This window comes from Arachis stenosperma, chromosome 10, assembly GCF_014773155.1.
Source record: "Arachis stenosperma cultivar V10309 chromosome 10, arast.V10309.gnm1.PFL2, whole genome shotgun sequence".
NCBI classification, from domain to species: Eukaryota; Viridiplantae; Streptophyta; class Magnoliopsida; order Fabales; family Fabaceae; genus Arachis; species Arachis stenosperma.
Genome location: NC_080386.1, coordinates 123463974 through 123477047, shown reverse-complemented (window position 1 = coordinate 123477047; position 13074 = coordinate 123463974). Strand labels below are relative to the sequence as shown.

The window sequence follows — 13074 nt, the reverse complement described above, 5'->3', positions numbered from 1 at the left end:
GATTCCTGAAAATTCTGTTATTCATTTTCAATCAAGTGCTCTAAATGATAACAATGAAACCAAACTCACCAATATTTTATTGATTTGACTGCACAATTGACCCCCTGAACCACGTAAACTTACGGTCATTCAGCTTTATATCCACCAGTTCGATAATGCTATTAACACACTAGTGTCTTTTCTTTCTTCCAACTGCACAACCTCATTGAAGACACCCATGTAGCAAAGAGGAACATGACATATTTCCGATAAAAAACTCAACTCTTCCCACACAGCAAGCTTCTCTTCCCTTGTATGCGCACCATACACCAAGCAACCAACACAAATAAAAATTATTGTTTGTCAATTCTCCTTCTATACACAACCATCTCTCCCCTTTGTAACAATTATTCAACCTAAACATCATAATATCCTACATTATTAATAAACCTCCAAAAGCACCTTCTGATCCCACAAATTCCAAACTCACCACATCATTACCTCAAAATTGTACTACATCAAACTTAGAAATCATATCCTTCTTTGTCTCTATCAATCTTAACATATCACATTATTTTTACGCTTAAATTTTTTACCATTTTTCACTTTTCACACCCCCTAAACTCCTCATATTCCACGAACTAAAATAATTTAAAAACTCTATTACACACCTTATTTCGGTTGGAAAATACCCATAATGTCTTCATCCTCGTCATCTAAAACAGCTCCTGATTCGACAGCCAGATCCCAAGTAGCCCTATTTTCAGCCATATCTTTATCCCAACTTCTTCCGTGTTCATCTTGATTAGTTTCACCGTCTGCATCCTGCTCTGAGTCCTCCAAATCTTCTAAGTTCCTTACAGCCCCTTCATCATCCAACCCAATTTTATGCACCACTGTATTCTCATCCTCTAAATCCGAATCTTGCACCGCATCACCCCTCATCAGACATATGCCAACATGATGCTTATCACTCTCGTCCAAACTAGCGTAGATCTCATTGAGTACACTTGGTGGAATGTTTTTTTCCGCTGTGCTGTTCGAACAATTCTCCGCACCTCCGTCAATCTCTATTCCGGCTTGATTCTGCTTGTCGGGTGCATAAGGGGCTTCACACTCCTCTCTGCCTTCCACACCATCAAGTTTAGCGCGGAGATTATCACCTCCGCCACTAGCAGCTAACTTCCGCACTACTCCCAGATCTGCCTCGTCAACCCTGTTCACCGTGTCATCAACCCCTTCGTGAACTTCATGACCAGCCATGCCCCTCTCTTCACCGTCGCCCGCAGCAGCAAGCAAGGAGGCCCTTTCAAAACGCACAATGACGTACTCTCTGTCGCACCACACAGCCACTTCATCGCCACACCCCACTAACATATTGAGCCTTATATGCTTCAACCCAGTCCCAACTGAACTTTTGTTCAACACCATATCAACCCTTTCTTTCCGTTTATTCCTGTATTCCCAAGTCTCCGTTCTTTCAAAGATTGCTTCGTTACTAATTGTTTGAGATCCCATAGATTCCGCCTTCACCATAACTGCCAGATACACCATAAGAATTATCCGTCCGCGTTTTTCAAAAAATTCTCATGCCACACATCCAAATCCTCAATAGCAAATACCTTTCTATCATTGTTATGCTCTGCCTCCCGTCCTCGTAGCCCCTTTGGCATCATTACCACCGCATCCTATCCCAACTCCAATGGTTCCCTCTAAATTTCTAGTTCTTCACCTCTATGGTGTTCCAAGACAACTCTCTCTTTCCCGTTCACTTCAATATCCTTTTCTTTAATTTTTTTGTTTTCCATCGAGAGACCGCCTGACATCTTCATCATGCGTAGTGGTTTTTTTTCCATACATCAATCCTCCTCCTGTACTTAGCCTCACCCACAAAGATCTCTTTACTCCTTAATCGCATTCCATTCATTTCCTTGATGGCTTTTAATGTCCCTCCTTTTGTAGTATACCTAATGAAAACAAACAAATGGATCTACCATACTTCTCCTTACATGCCAAATAGATGTCATTTATCCTTCATTTCCACCTGAACATATGAAATAATTCATTCTTCGAAACATTGCCAGGTAAATTATTCACTATGAATAATTCACTCTCTAGTCGGAGATACGCGTCTGAGTTCCAAATCCGTAGATCTTTCCAAATATGGGACTGTCTAATTTTATTCCACCTTACATTAGACATAGATAGATTATAGAATATAAGGAGTACTTACTCTCATACTTTATTTTCATATTATCGAAAGATAACGTTTTATTCATTAGGATACTTAGATATTGACATTTAATATTAATCCGTCTTATTTCAATCAAATTTTAAAGATAAAATAGATCAATAAAATTATTTAATTATTTTCGCTGCATATTATGAATAGTTGTAATCCACCACATTGGCTCGGATAATTGAGTATCTTATAAAAAATTAAACTTACAAAAAATGCAAACAATGATTTTTTTTCTAAACATGCAATAGTGAAAAAAATCGCATGGCATCCTTAAATTTATACTTAATAAATATCATTTAATATCCATAATGTGGTCATTTTTAAATATTTAAAGTTTAACAAATAATATCATAAAAGAAACGAGTCATTGAGTCTTTAAACATGATAAAATAAAACTAGCAATAAGTACAAAAGTCATTAAGAATGGATATATATAAATTAGAATTGAGATGATAAAGTTGGTATATATATATATATATATATATATATATATATATATATATAATATAAAACTAATTAAGTAATAAGGTTGTTTTAGATTTTTGCAACAATAAAATCTATACACAAACTAAGGATGAGATTAATAGGATTTTACTGATTAGACCTCATTAACCAATTAAGAAGAAGAGTTGAGAGTTTGAAAATGAGGGTAATGATGATGGTGAGCCTCTTTGTTTGGAAATTGTACCCCAACATCAAATTGAATGAGAGGTAATGTCTTGAAATTTTCGTAGTTTGGCCATTGGAATTCGCAAACTATGGCGGTGTACCGCCAAAAGTTGTCTTGTTGTAGACGTGCAAATTGTCTATAAGCGTCTTTATCATTTTATTAAAAGTATTTATTGGTGGAATCTTATCCTTTTCATCCGATAAAAATCAACATAACTTGCAACAACATCACCATCTCACACAAACACGTGTTACTACACAAAGTCGTGTTTGTGACACGTGTTAATACACAAACATGACTACAATGATGATTGTCTAGTTGAATTGAATCGTGTACTTCAATGTTCGATCTTGAATATTCAGCACCAAAATATGGTTGACTCACTTGAGTTACCCTAAATCTTTAACTTGAACATATAATTTTATACTCTATACTATTCTAAATTTTTACAGTGATAGTTGAATATTATTAAAACATATATATCGTTTTTAACCCAAAAGGTTATATAATGGAATCTTGGACTAATAACCTCAATTGAACACCTATATGTCATTTTAGATATTTGTTCACCAATAAATTACACAAATTTATTAAGATAAAAGATTTCAACTAGTTATGGTTATTTTGTACAAATTCATTTACACATTAGCCTATTTCATATAAATGTGAAGCAATCAAAAATATTTTCATCTATTTTAGTATTTGAATATATATATATATATATAACAAGTTATTTAATTAAATTATTTAAAAGATTAAAATTATCAAAATATAATATTTTAATACTGTAAATATATTAATATATATATATATAAAACAAGTTATTTAATTAAATTATTTAAAAGATATTAAAATTATCAAAATATAATACTTTAATACTGTAAATATATTAACATTTATATATTTATAAAAATCGTGATAGAATGCAGTCGTTTTAAAATTGAAGTGTAAATCACTACAAGATATAGGAATTTACAATTAGATTGCAATATTGTATGATGATCAAAAACCGCTACTGAGAGAGGTTATAGCAGTTTCTGATAAATGTGGTATCGCACAAACAATGGGACACTATAACAGTTTTTTTACAGAGGAATTGTCTATGAATATCCAATACTAAGCAATGATGAAGTATAACTTTATTTTCACAAATAGAGATTAAATTAAATTTAATTAATTCGATTTATATGAAAAAATATAAATCGAATACATAAAATTATTTAAGATATGTGTATAACGAAAGTAAAAATGATAAGTTAGAGTACTAAAATAAATATATCAAAATTAAAAAAATTAGATTAAGATGAAAATGTAATTTTATAGATTAATTTAAATAGTAATTCTCAAAAATAATAATAATAATAATAATAATAATAATAATAATAATAATAATAATAATAATAATAGTAGGCCAATTGTTTTTGGATAAACATTGAACCTTTTGAACTTCTAAATTCATATTATTTTTTTAGACCTTATCTATTTCAATATTTGTTTTAAAACATTAATAAAAAAATATTTTTGGGTGAAGAAATTAAAAATAACGAATTGACTCACAATTTGAGACAAACTTATAATTTTAAGAAGTTTTATACCAAACAAAAAGTATATATATATATATATATATTCTAATTATATTTTATTGTATATAAATTGAATTTGATTTACTATTTTTTATTAGATATACTATTACAAATTTAAATTTTAAACTAACTCTAAACCTTAAACTTACTTATCATAACAATTTTGATTGAATTTAAATTTTAAACAATTCTATCTAAAAAGTTAAATTATCTTTTTTTTATGGGAGATCAAAACTTGTGTTAATATTCGTATTAATTTCTAAAATTCTATTTCTCGTGGTTCAATATGATAAAAATAATGTCATGAATTAACATAATCAAAATTATAAGTTAGAGTACTAAATTGAGTACATCAAATTTTTGAAACCTAGATTGAGATGTGAATATAATTTCACAGGCCAATTTAAATAGTAATTTTCAAAAATTATTTGTGATGGACAATTACGGATAAAATACACTAATAAATTATTTTCCTTCAAAATTAAGCTAATATATCATTTTTTATTTTTGTTTAAAATATATCTAAATGATTTTATGTATTACACTTTTTTTTTAAGTAAATCAAATCAACTAAATTCAATGTAACTCTTAATCTGTGAAAATGACACTATATTTTTTTACTATTATTTTATATTAGATATTTATAGACAATTCCTCTATGAGAAAACTACTACAGTGTGCCACTGTTTCTGCAATGCTATATTTGTCAAAAAAACCTCTCGCAGTTTTTTCATGATGCATTTTTTTCAGCCCATGTCGTAACAGTTTACATTTAATTTTAAAACTACTATACTTTTGTACTGTTTATATAGATATGTAAATATTGTAAATATATCTATAATATTAAAAAATTATATTCTAATAATTTTGATATCCAAATAATTTAATTAAATAATTTAATTGTTTAACCATTTTACACTGTATAACTCTGAATAACCTTTCTTTGGGATGGAGGCAATAAACTTTCATTTGTCTAACACAATTCCCATGATACACTTATGTTTGTCACTACCTATCATTTCCCACTATGCGAAATACTACATGCTTTTATTGTGAACAAATTTTCACCATTTCTGAACAAATATATGCTGAATTCTCTCTTTATGTCGTGATTAAATTTTCACTGATTTCCCACTATATATGGACATGCTAAATGAATGCATTTGTTGTGAAAAGTTTAGTTTTTAAGTCCAATTTGAATGGATGTGTTGTGAAATGATACGGAAAGAGATACAACTAATGCAATACTAACTTAAAATGTGCAATATTAATAAGGACTTTGTTATTCTGTGTTGTAAGGGTATTGGTTAAACATATTATAAAAAAAATATTTTAATGTTATGTATTTGTTTTTAATGTATTAAATATATCAAAAATATTAAAATATTTTTTTATGGTATGTTTAATCAATGTCTTTAAGATATAAGATAGCAAAATTCTACTAATATATATAAATATATATATATATATATATATATATATATATATATATATATATATATATCTTACCGTATTTCCTAGGATCTGAGCTCTATTTAAGGGGTCTTGGCCAATGGGTTACTATATGCATAAAGCAAAATTCGAATCCCTGACATTTGTTTAAGTAGACAAATAAACTGATCACTTAACCAATCCAAATTGATTATATATAATATTTTTTATTATATAATAATATTTATGATGTTATAAAGATTACATGATGAATTATATATGTTCTATTAAAGCTCAGGTTAACTATTATTTTAATTAATATTAATCAACTACCGACCAGCTGTAGAAATAATCCTGTTTTGTTTATTAATATTAGGGATAAGTATTATTTTGGTCTCTAACGTTAAGGATCAAAATCGAAATCGTCCTCAGTGTAATTTTTTATTTAGAATCATTCTTAACGTTTTATTTCGTATTAAAGTCGTCTTTTTTATTAAAATTTTTTTATTTTATTTCGTATTAAAGTCGTCTTTTTTAATAAAATTTTTATTTTATTATAAAAATACCCCAATTCTAATAAATAAAAAATAAGTAAAGTTAAAAAAAAAGAAGAAGAAAAGAATGGCAGGGGAGGGGAGAAAGAAAAGGGGAAAGGTGAGGGGAGGAAAAGGGAGAGGGAGAGGGAGAGGGGGAAGGGGGGAGGGGGACGGCGTTGGCGGCGAAGCTTAGAGCCACCATCGTTGTCAGGAAACCAAAAGAAAGAAAGAAAGAAGAATTGAGAGAGGGGTTGCAACAGGGGGAGAAGGGAAGAGGGAAAAGAGATGCGCCGACGCTGCTAGGGCTCGTCGCTACCGTCGCGTCGTCATCGGACCTTGGAGGGAGACCACCTCGTTGAGCTGTCGCTGCTGTCGGGGGAAGCAGAACAGCGAAGAGAGGAGATGCGCGAGGAAGGAGAAAGGACGAAGCGCCAGTGGGTCTGCTTCGGCTTCTGCATCTGCTTCTTCTTCTTCTTCTGCATCTGCATCTGCATCTGTTTCTTCTTCTTCTGCATCTGCATCTGCTTCTTCTTCTTCTGCATCTGCATCTGCTTCTTCTTCTGCTTCTTCTTCTGCTTTGACTTCTGCATCTGTTTCTGATTCTGATGTTGAATTTTGTCGTTGAATTTGTTGTTTTTGCTGTTAAATTTGCTATTTTTCTGTTGAATTTTGCTGTTAAATATGTTGTTTCTGCATCTATTTTTGCTGTTGCATCTGAATTTTGCTTCTTCTTCTGTATATGTTGAATTTTGCTGTTGAATTTGCTTCTTTTTCTGCATCTGTTGCATCTGTTTCTGATTCTTCTATTTTTATTTTGCTATTGAATTTGATGTTGTTGTTTCTAATTTGAATATGTTATTGTTGGTGTTCTTGAATCTGATTATTAGTATTTGATGGGAGTAAGGAAGGTGGTAGTAGTGAAGTAAGGGGAGTTAGTGGTGGTGGTAAAGGTGCTAGTGGTGGTGGAGGGTATTTTTGTTCATAAAAATTTAAAAGAATAATTTTAATACGAAATAAAACATTAAGAATGATTCTAAATAAAAAATTAGGGTAAAAAACCAAAATAAGCCAACTGGCTCAAAAAATTACGTAAATACGCCAAAGCAAAAATCGTTTCAGCAATAAGCCAGATCGTATTTTTATATAATTCGAACCAGGTTGGTTCGAACTCTATTTGTTAGTAAATCGAACCAGGTGAGTTCGAATTAGGGTTTTTTTTTTGTTAGTAATTCGAACCAGCCTGGTTCGAATTAGGAATGAAGGTAATTCGAACCAAGGTGGTTCGAATTATAGAGAGAGAAGGTGTGCATGTAATTCGAACCAGGCTGGTTCGAATTACACCAATCATAGTTCGAACCAGGCCGGTTCGAACTATGTGTGAGACTGACTGTATATATATGGTTCCAAACGTGAGTTAGTCTCATTAGAGGGAGTAGGATGGCTAGTGAGGAGAGTTTTGTTGTTTTGGTGCACCACAGAGGATCTGTTAATAGAAAAACTCGTTCCGGAGTAAAGTTCATAGATAAGAATCCTCTATGTATTGTCATAACATCTACGACGAGTTACGATGAGCTTGTTAGCGCTGTACTAATGAAGCTTGGTCTGGAGGGTGCGAAGCGGGTAAAGAAGTTTTTCTATCGCATTCCAGTCACGGTGCTACAGAATACGGTGAAGTATGATTGCTTCACGATTAATAATGATGCGGACTTGCAAGTAATGTTTCTCTGTCGGCGGCAGTTTCCGGAGGTGAGGACACCGGAGTTGTTGGCCCGGCTGGCTGATGTTGTATCCAGCTCCGGCGGTTCGAACAGGAATACGAACACTATAGCGAATGCAGCAGGTTCTAGTTCCCGGCCTGCCGTTGCTTCCTCGTCCGTCCCTGTGTACGAACCAGTGGTCGAACATGTCGCCTCCCCATCTTTCGCTGTTGACCTCAATGCCACCGAAGGCGACGAGGTAGTGGAAAGGGAAAATTTGCCGAACGCTTTAGTGGGAGTTGCACCTGTTGGTGTAGGAGACGGTTTTTTGGACGATGAAGACGAGGATGACGTCGAGCCGGATATGATTGACGATGATAGCGCTGATGATATTGGAGCGACTGGGCCTGCATTGGAGGTAGGTGGTTCTAGCTCTGGCACACAGTAGTATCCACCACATTTTTTCTCGTTGGACTTGGACGCCATGAGACATGAGGGGGTTTTAGGTCACGCTGTTGGATTCGGAGCTAGAGATGCGGAAGGGAGTACTGGTCTGACAGAGTTCCAGGTTGGTCAGCAATTCCAGGATAAAGATGAGGCCCTTTTAAGTGTGAAGACTTACAGCATCCGGCGAGGGGTACAGTACAAGGTGGTGGAGTCCGATCACCGCCGGTATGTGGGCAAGTGTTCCGAGTTTGGGAATGGGTGCACATGGTTGATTCGACTGAGTCTCCGGAAGCGCAAGGGCATTTGGGAGGTCAAACGGTACAATGGACCTCACACTTGCCTGGCCACATCCATCTCAAGTGACCACAGGAGTTTGGATTATCATGTGATTTCGGCGTTCATTATGCCAATGGTTAGGGCCGATGCATCCGTGAGCATCAAGGTGCTCCTGAACGCCACGGCAGCGCACTATGGTTTTAGGCCGACTTACCGGAGGGTTTGGATGGCGAAGCAGAAATCTATTGCCCTCATATACGGTGACTGGGATGAGTCCTACAACGACCTGCCTAGGTGGGTCTTGGGTGTCCAGCTGACGATGCCTGGGAGTGTTGCGGTCCTGAAGACGAGCCCGGTTCGAGTTGGAGGACAGGTGGACGAATCTCAAGCGTACTTCCACAGACTTTTCTGGACTTTCCCGCCCTGCATCGAGGCATTCCGTCATTGCAAGCCGCTAATCAGCATTGACGGCACACATTTGTATGGGAAGTATGGGGGAACGTTGCTCATCGCGATTGCACAGGATGGGAACTCCAACATTCTACCTGTGGCATTCGCACTAGTAGAGGGTGAGAATGCGGAATCCTGGACATTCTTTCTCTCGCACCTTCGACAGCACGTGACCCCGCAGCCCGGTCTGCTGGTTATATCGGACAGGCACAACGGCATCAAGGCTGCGCTCGAGGCTCCTGACGGCGGTTGGCTACCGCCATCTGCGTACCGTGCATTCTGCATACGACACGTTGCGGCTAATTTTGCCCTAACCTTCAAGGGCAAAGACGCTAGGAGGCTACTAGTGAACGCGGCGTATGCGAAGACCGAGGTTGAATTTGATTACTGGTTTGATATCCTTCGATCTGAAGATCCGGCGATGTGTGACTGGGCGAACCGGATCGATTACTCGTTGTGGACTCAGCATCGTGATGAGGGGCGGAGATTCGGTCACATGACGACGAACATCTCCGAGTGTGTGAACTCCATCCTGAAGGGGGTCAGAAATCTCCCTGTAGCATCCCTGGTGAAGGCAACATATTGTAGGCTTGCGGAACTGTTTGTTCGCAAGGGGAGAGAGGCTGAGGCCCAGATGGGAACAGGACAACAATTCAGTCAGCATCTGGTGAAGTGTATTGAGGCCAACATGAAGACGGCCAGGTGCTTCACAGTGACGCTGTATGACCGGGATAACTCCGAGTTCACTGTAGCAGAGACTACTCCGACTGGTTCTTTCTCCTTGGGTACTTACAGAGTATCACTTGCCTCTCGGACATGTGACTGCGGGTACTTCCAGGCTCTTCATTTCCCGTGTCAGCACGCACTTGCGTGCTGTGCATACTCACGGGTCACCTGGACCTCTTACGTTCACAGCGTCTATCAGATTAGCTCGGTCTTCAATGTGTATCGGATGGGATTCACACCTCCCATCCCGGAGGGCTTCTGGCCACCTTACGACGGGCCCACAGTGATTCCAGACCCTGCCATGAGGCGTGCCAGAGAGGGTCGTCCTAGATCCACTAGGATACGGACGAATATGGACGAGGCGGATCCGAATCGGCCAAAGAGGTGCGGCCTATGTCGCCAACCTGGACACACGCGACGTAGTTGCCCACAGGTTGCAGGCTCGTCTCAGACAGGACACCATTAGTATGCATGTTGTTAGTGTTAGCATTATCTACATTAGTGCGCATCTTGCTAGTCTTAGAGTTATTTAGATTATATCCCATGTTGTTAGTGTCAGTATTATTTACATTAGTGCACATGACTTTTAGTTTGATTGTTGCGAGTAGTAATGAATATGGCTTTTTTAATTATGTATTTTTTTTCTTTAAAGTTCAATCATGTATGATCCTGGTTTGTACTTTTTTTGTTATGTTATAGTCTGTTTACCTATGTTTTTTTTTAATTTGTGTTCTGGGACATTCATTTTGTATGATCAATGAATCTTGAAACAGTTTAGCGTTTATTTTCTCTTACTGAACTGTGTCCGGGTTGGCGACATAGGCCGCATCTCTTTGGCTGATTCGGATATGCCTCGTCCATAGATACACAGCTTAGTCAGTCTCACACATAGTTCGAACCGGCCTGGTTCGAACTATGATTGGTGTAATTCGAACCAGCCTGGTTCGAATTACATGCACACCTTCTCTCTCTATAATTCGAACCACCTTGGTTCGAATTACCTTCATTCCTAATTCGAACCAGGCTGGTTCGAATTACTAATAAAAAAAAAACCCTAATTCGAACTCACCTGGTTCGATTTACTAACAAATAGAGTTCGAACCAACCTGGTTCGAATTATATAAAAATACGATCTGGCTTATTGCTGAAACGATTTTTGCTTTGGCGTATTTACGTAATTTTTTGAGCCAGTTGGCTTATTATGATTTTTTACCTAAAAAATTATATTGGAGACGATTTCAATTTTGACCCTCAACATTAAAGACCAAAATAATATTTATTACTAAACTATGATTCATCTTTTAGCTCAACAAATTTAAAATTAATTTGTTATAAATCTAAATTATATTTAAAAATTATCATTAACTAATAAATTACTGCATATATAAAATAAAATTTAAATTTTAATATTTATTTAAGTGAATAAATAAATTAATTATTCAACCACCTCAAATTAAGCGTAACAAGGTATAACATTCTAGCTACTTGGGCTGACTAATATATATATATATATATATATATATATATATATATATATATCTTTTATTCTTCAATTATTCTGACCCTAATATTTAATGTTTAGGGTTAGAATTGAAATCGTCTCTTACGTAATTTTTTATTTAAAATCATCTTTAATATTGTATTTGATTTTAAAATCGTCCTTTTAAATAAATTTTTTAAATAACAAAAATATTCTTTTTTCCATTATTTCATTCTTCTTGTTTTTTTTCTTTGGGAAGAACAAATTCTCTTATTCTTCTTCTTCCAGAAGAACATATTCTTCTTTCATTAACAAAATTCAAAACTTCAAATTTTTAAATACAGTAACAAAATTTAATTACATGAATTAAAAATACTCAAATTCATCTTCAATTACAAAAATAAAAAATCTATAAATTTAATTACCAAAAATTCAAATACAAGAACAAAAACAAAAATTAGGGAGAAACAAGAAATTCAAAAACAAAAAAAGCAACAGCAATCCAAAAATTCAAAAATAAGAACAAGAACTAAACCAACAATAAAAATTAGGGAATTAGGAATTATGATGAACAAATTCATTATTTAAATCCAGATTCAACAAATACTAATAATCAGATTCAACAACACCAACAACTAAAACATTATTCAAATCCAGAAAAAACAACATCAAATTCAACAACCAAATCAACGCACAACAACAATGAAATCAGAAAATAATAAATCAAAATTATATTAGAAGTAGAAGCAGAAGCAAACCCAGAAGAAGCAGAAGTAGAAGCTCAAGTAGAAGCAGAAAGCAGAGACAGAAGCAAGAAGCAGAAGATGAAACAGAAACAGAGGCCGAAGTAAGAAGCAGAAGCGCGGCGAGGCGGCGAAGTACAGCGGCGAGGCTGCAAGGAGCAGCAGTGAGACGGCGAGGAGCAGCAGCGAGAACGCGACGGTGAGGAACAGCGGTGCAGAAGCATAAGCTCTTTCCCTGGCTTGCGACGGCGGCTCCAAGCTTTGCCGGCACCGTCCCCCTCCCCTACCCCCTCCTTTCCCCTTTTCCTTTCTCTCATCCCCCCTCGTGTCTTTTTTTTTATTTTATAATTTTTTTATTAAAATAGGGATAATTTAGTAATAAAATTAAAAATTTTATTAAAATAGACGATTTTAATACGAAATAAAACGTTAAGGACGATTTTAAATAAAAATTTACATTGGAGATGGTTTCGATTCTGACCCTAAACATTAGGAATCAAAATAATACTTATCCCTTAATATTATATAAATGAAAATTTTTTGACAATAGTAACAATCAATATTTTATGGTAATTATTTTGTACTTTTAATTTTATTAACATTGGTTGCTATGAATGTAAAAATGTGCATCATGTTTATTAGTTAACTATTTTTCGTTAGTTTATTAGAAGAAAATAAAACATCAATCTTTATTCAATTTTAGGATAAAGTACTAAATTAGTTTCCTACGTTTGGACGAAGTCTTATTTTGGTCCTTCAGGTTTAAAGTGTCTTATTTGAATTCAAAAGAGTTTTATTCAGTTTCAATTTAGTT

The 13074-nt window shown here is 35.0% G+C and overlaps 2 protein-coding genes across 2 annotated transcripts; both read left to right on the top strand.

Annotated features, from left to right (window-relative positions):
• The first annotated feature begins 7878 nt into the window (after window positions 1-7878).
• On the top strand, window positions 7879-8586 carry LOC130957625 (uncharacterized). Its single transcript, XM_057884475.1, has one exon. The coding sequence runs from the start codon at window positions 7879-7881 to the stop codon at window positions 8584-8586; it is 708 nt and encodes a 235-aa protein (XP_057740458.1).
• A 36-nt stretch (window positions 8587-8622) lies between these two features.
• LOC130957624 (uncharacterized) lies at window positions 8623-10503 on the top strand. Its single transcript, XM_057884474.1, has one exon. It carries the CDS (start codon window positions 8623-8625, stop codon window positions 10501-10503), a length of 1881 nt encoding a protein of 626 aa, XP_057740457.1.
• The last annotated feature ends 2571 nt before the right edge of the window (window positions 10504-13074 follow it).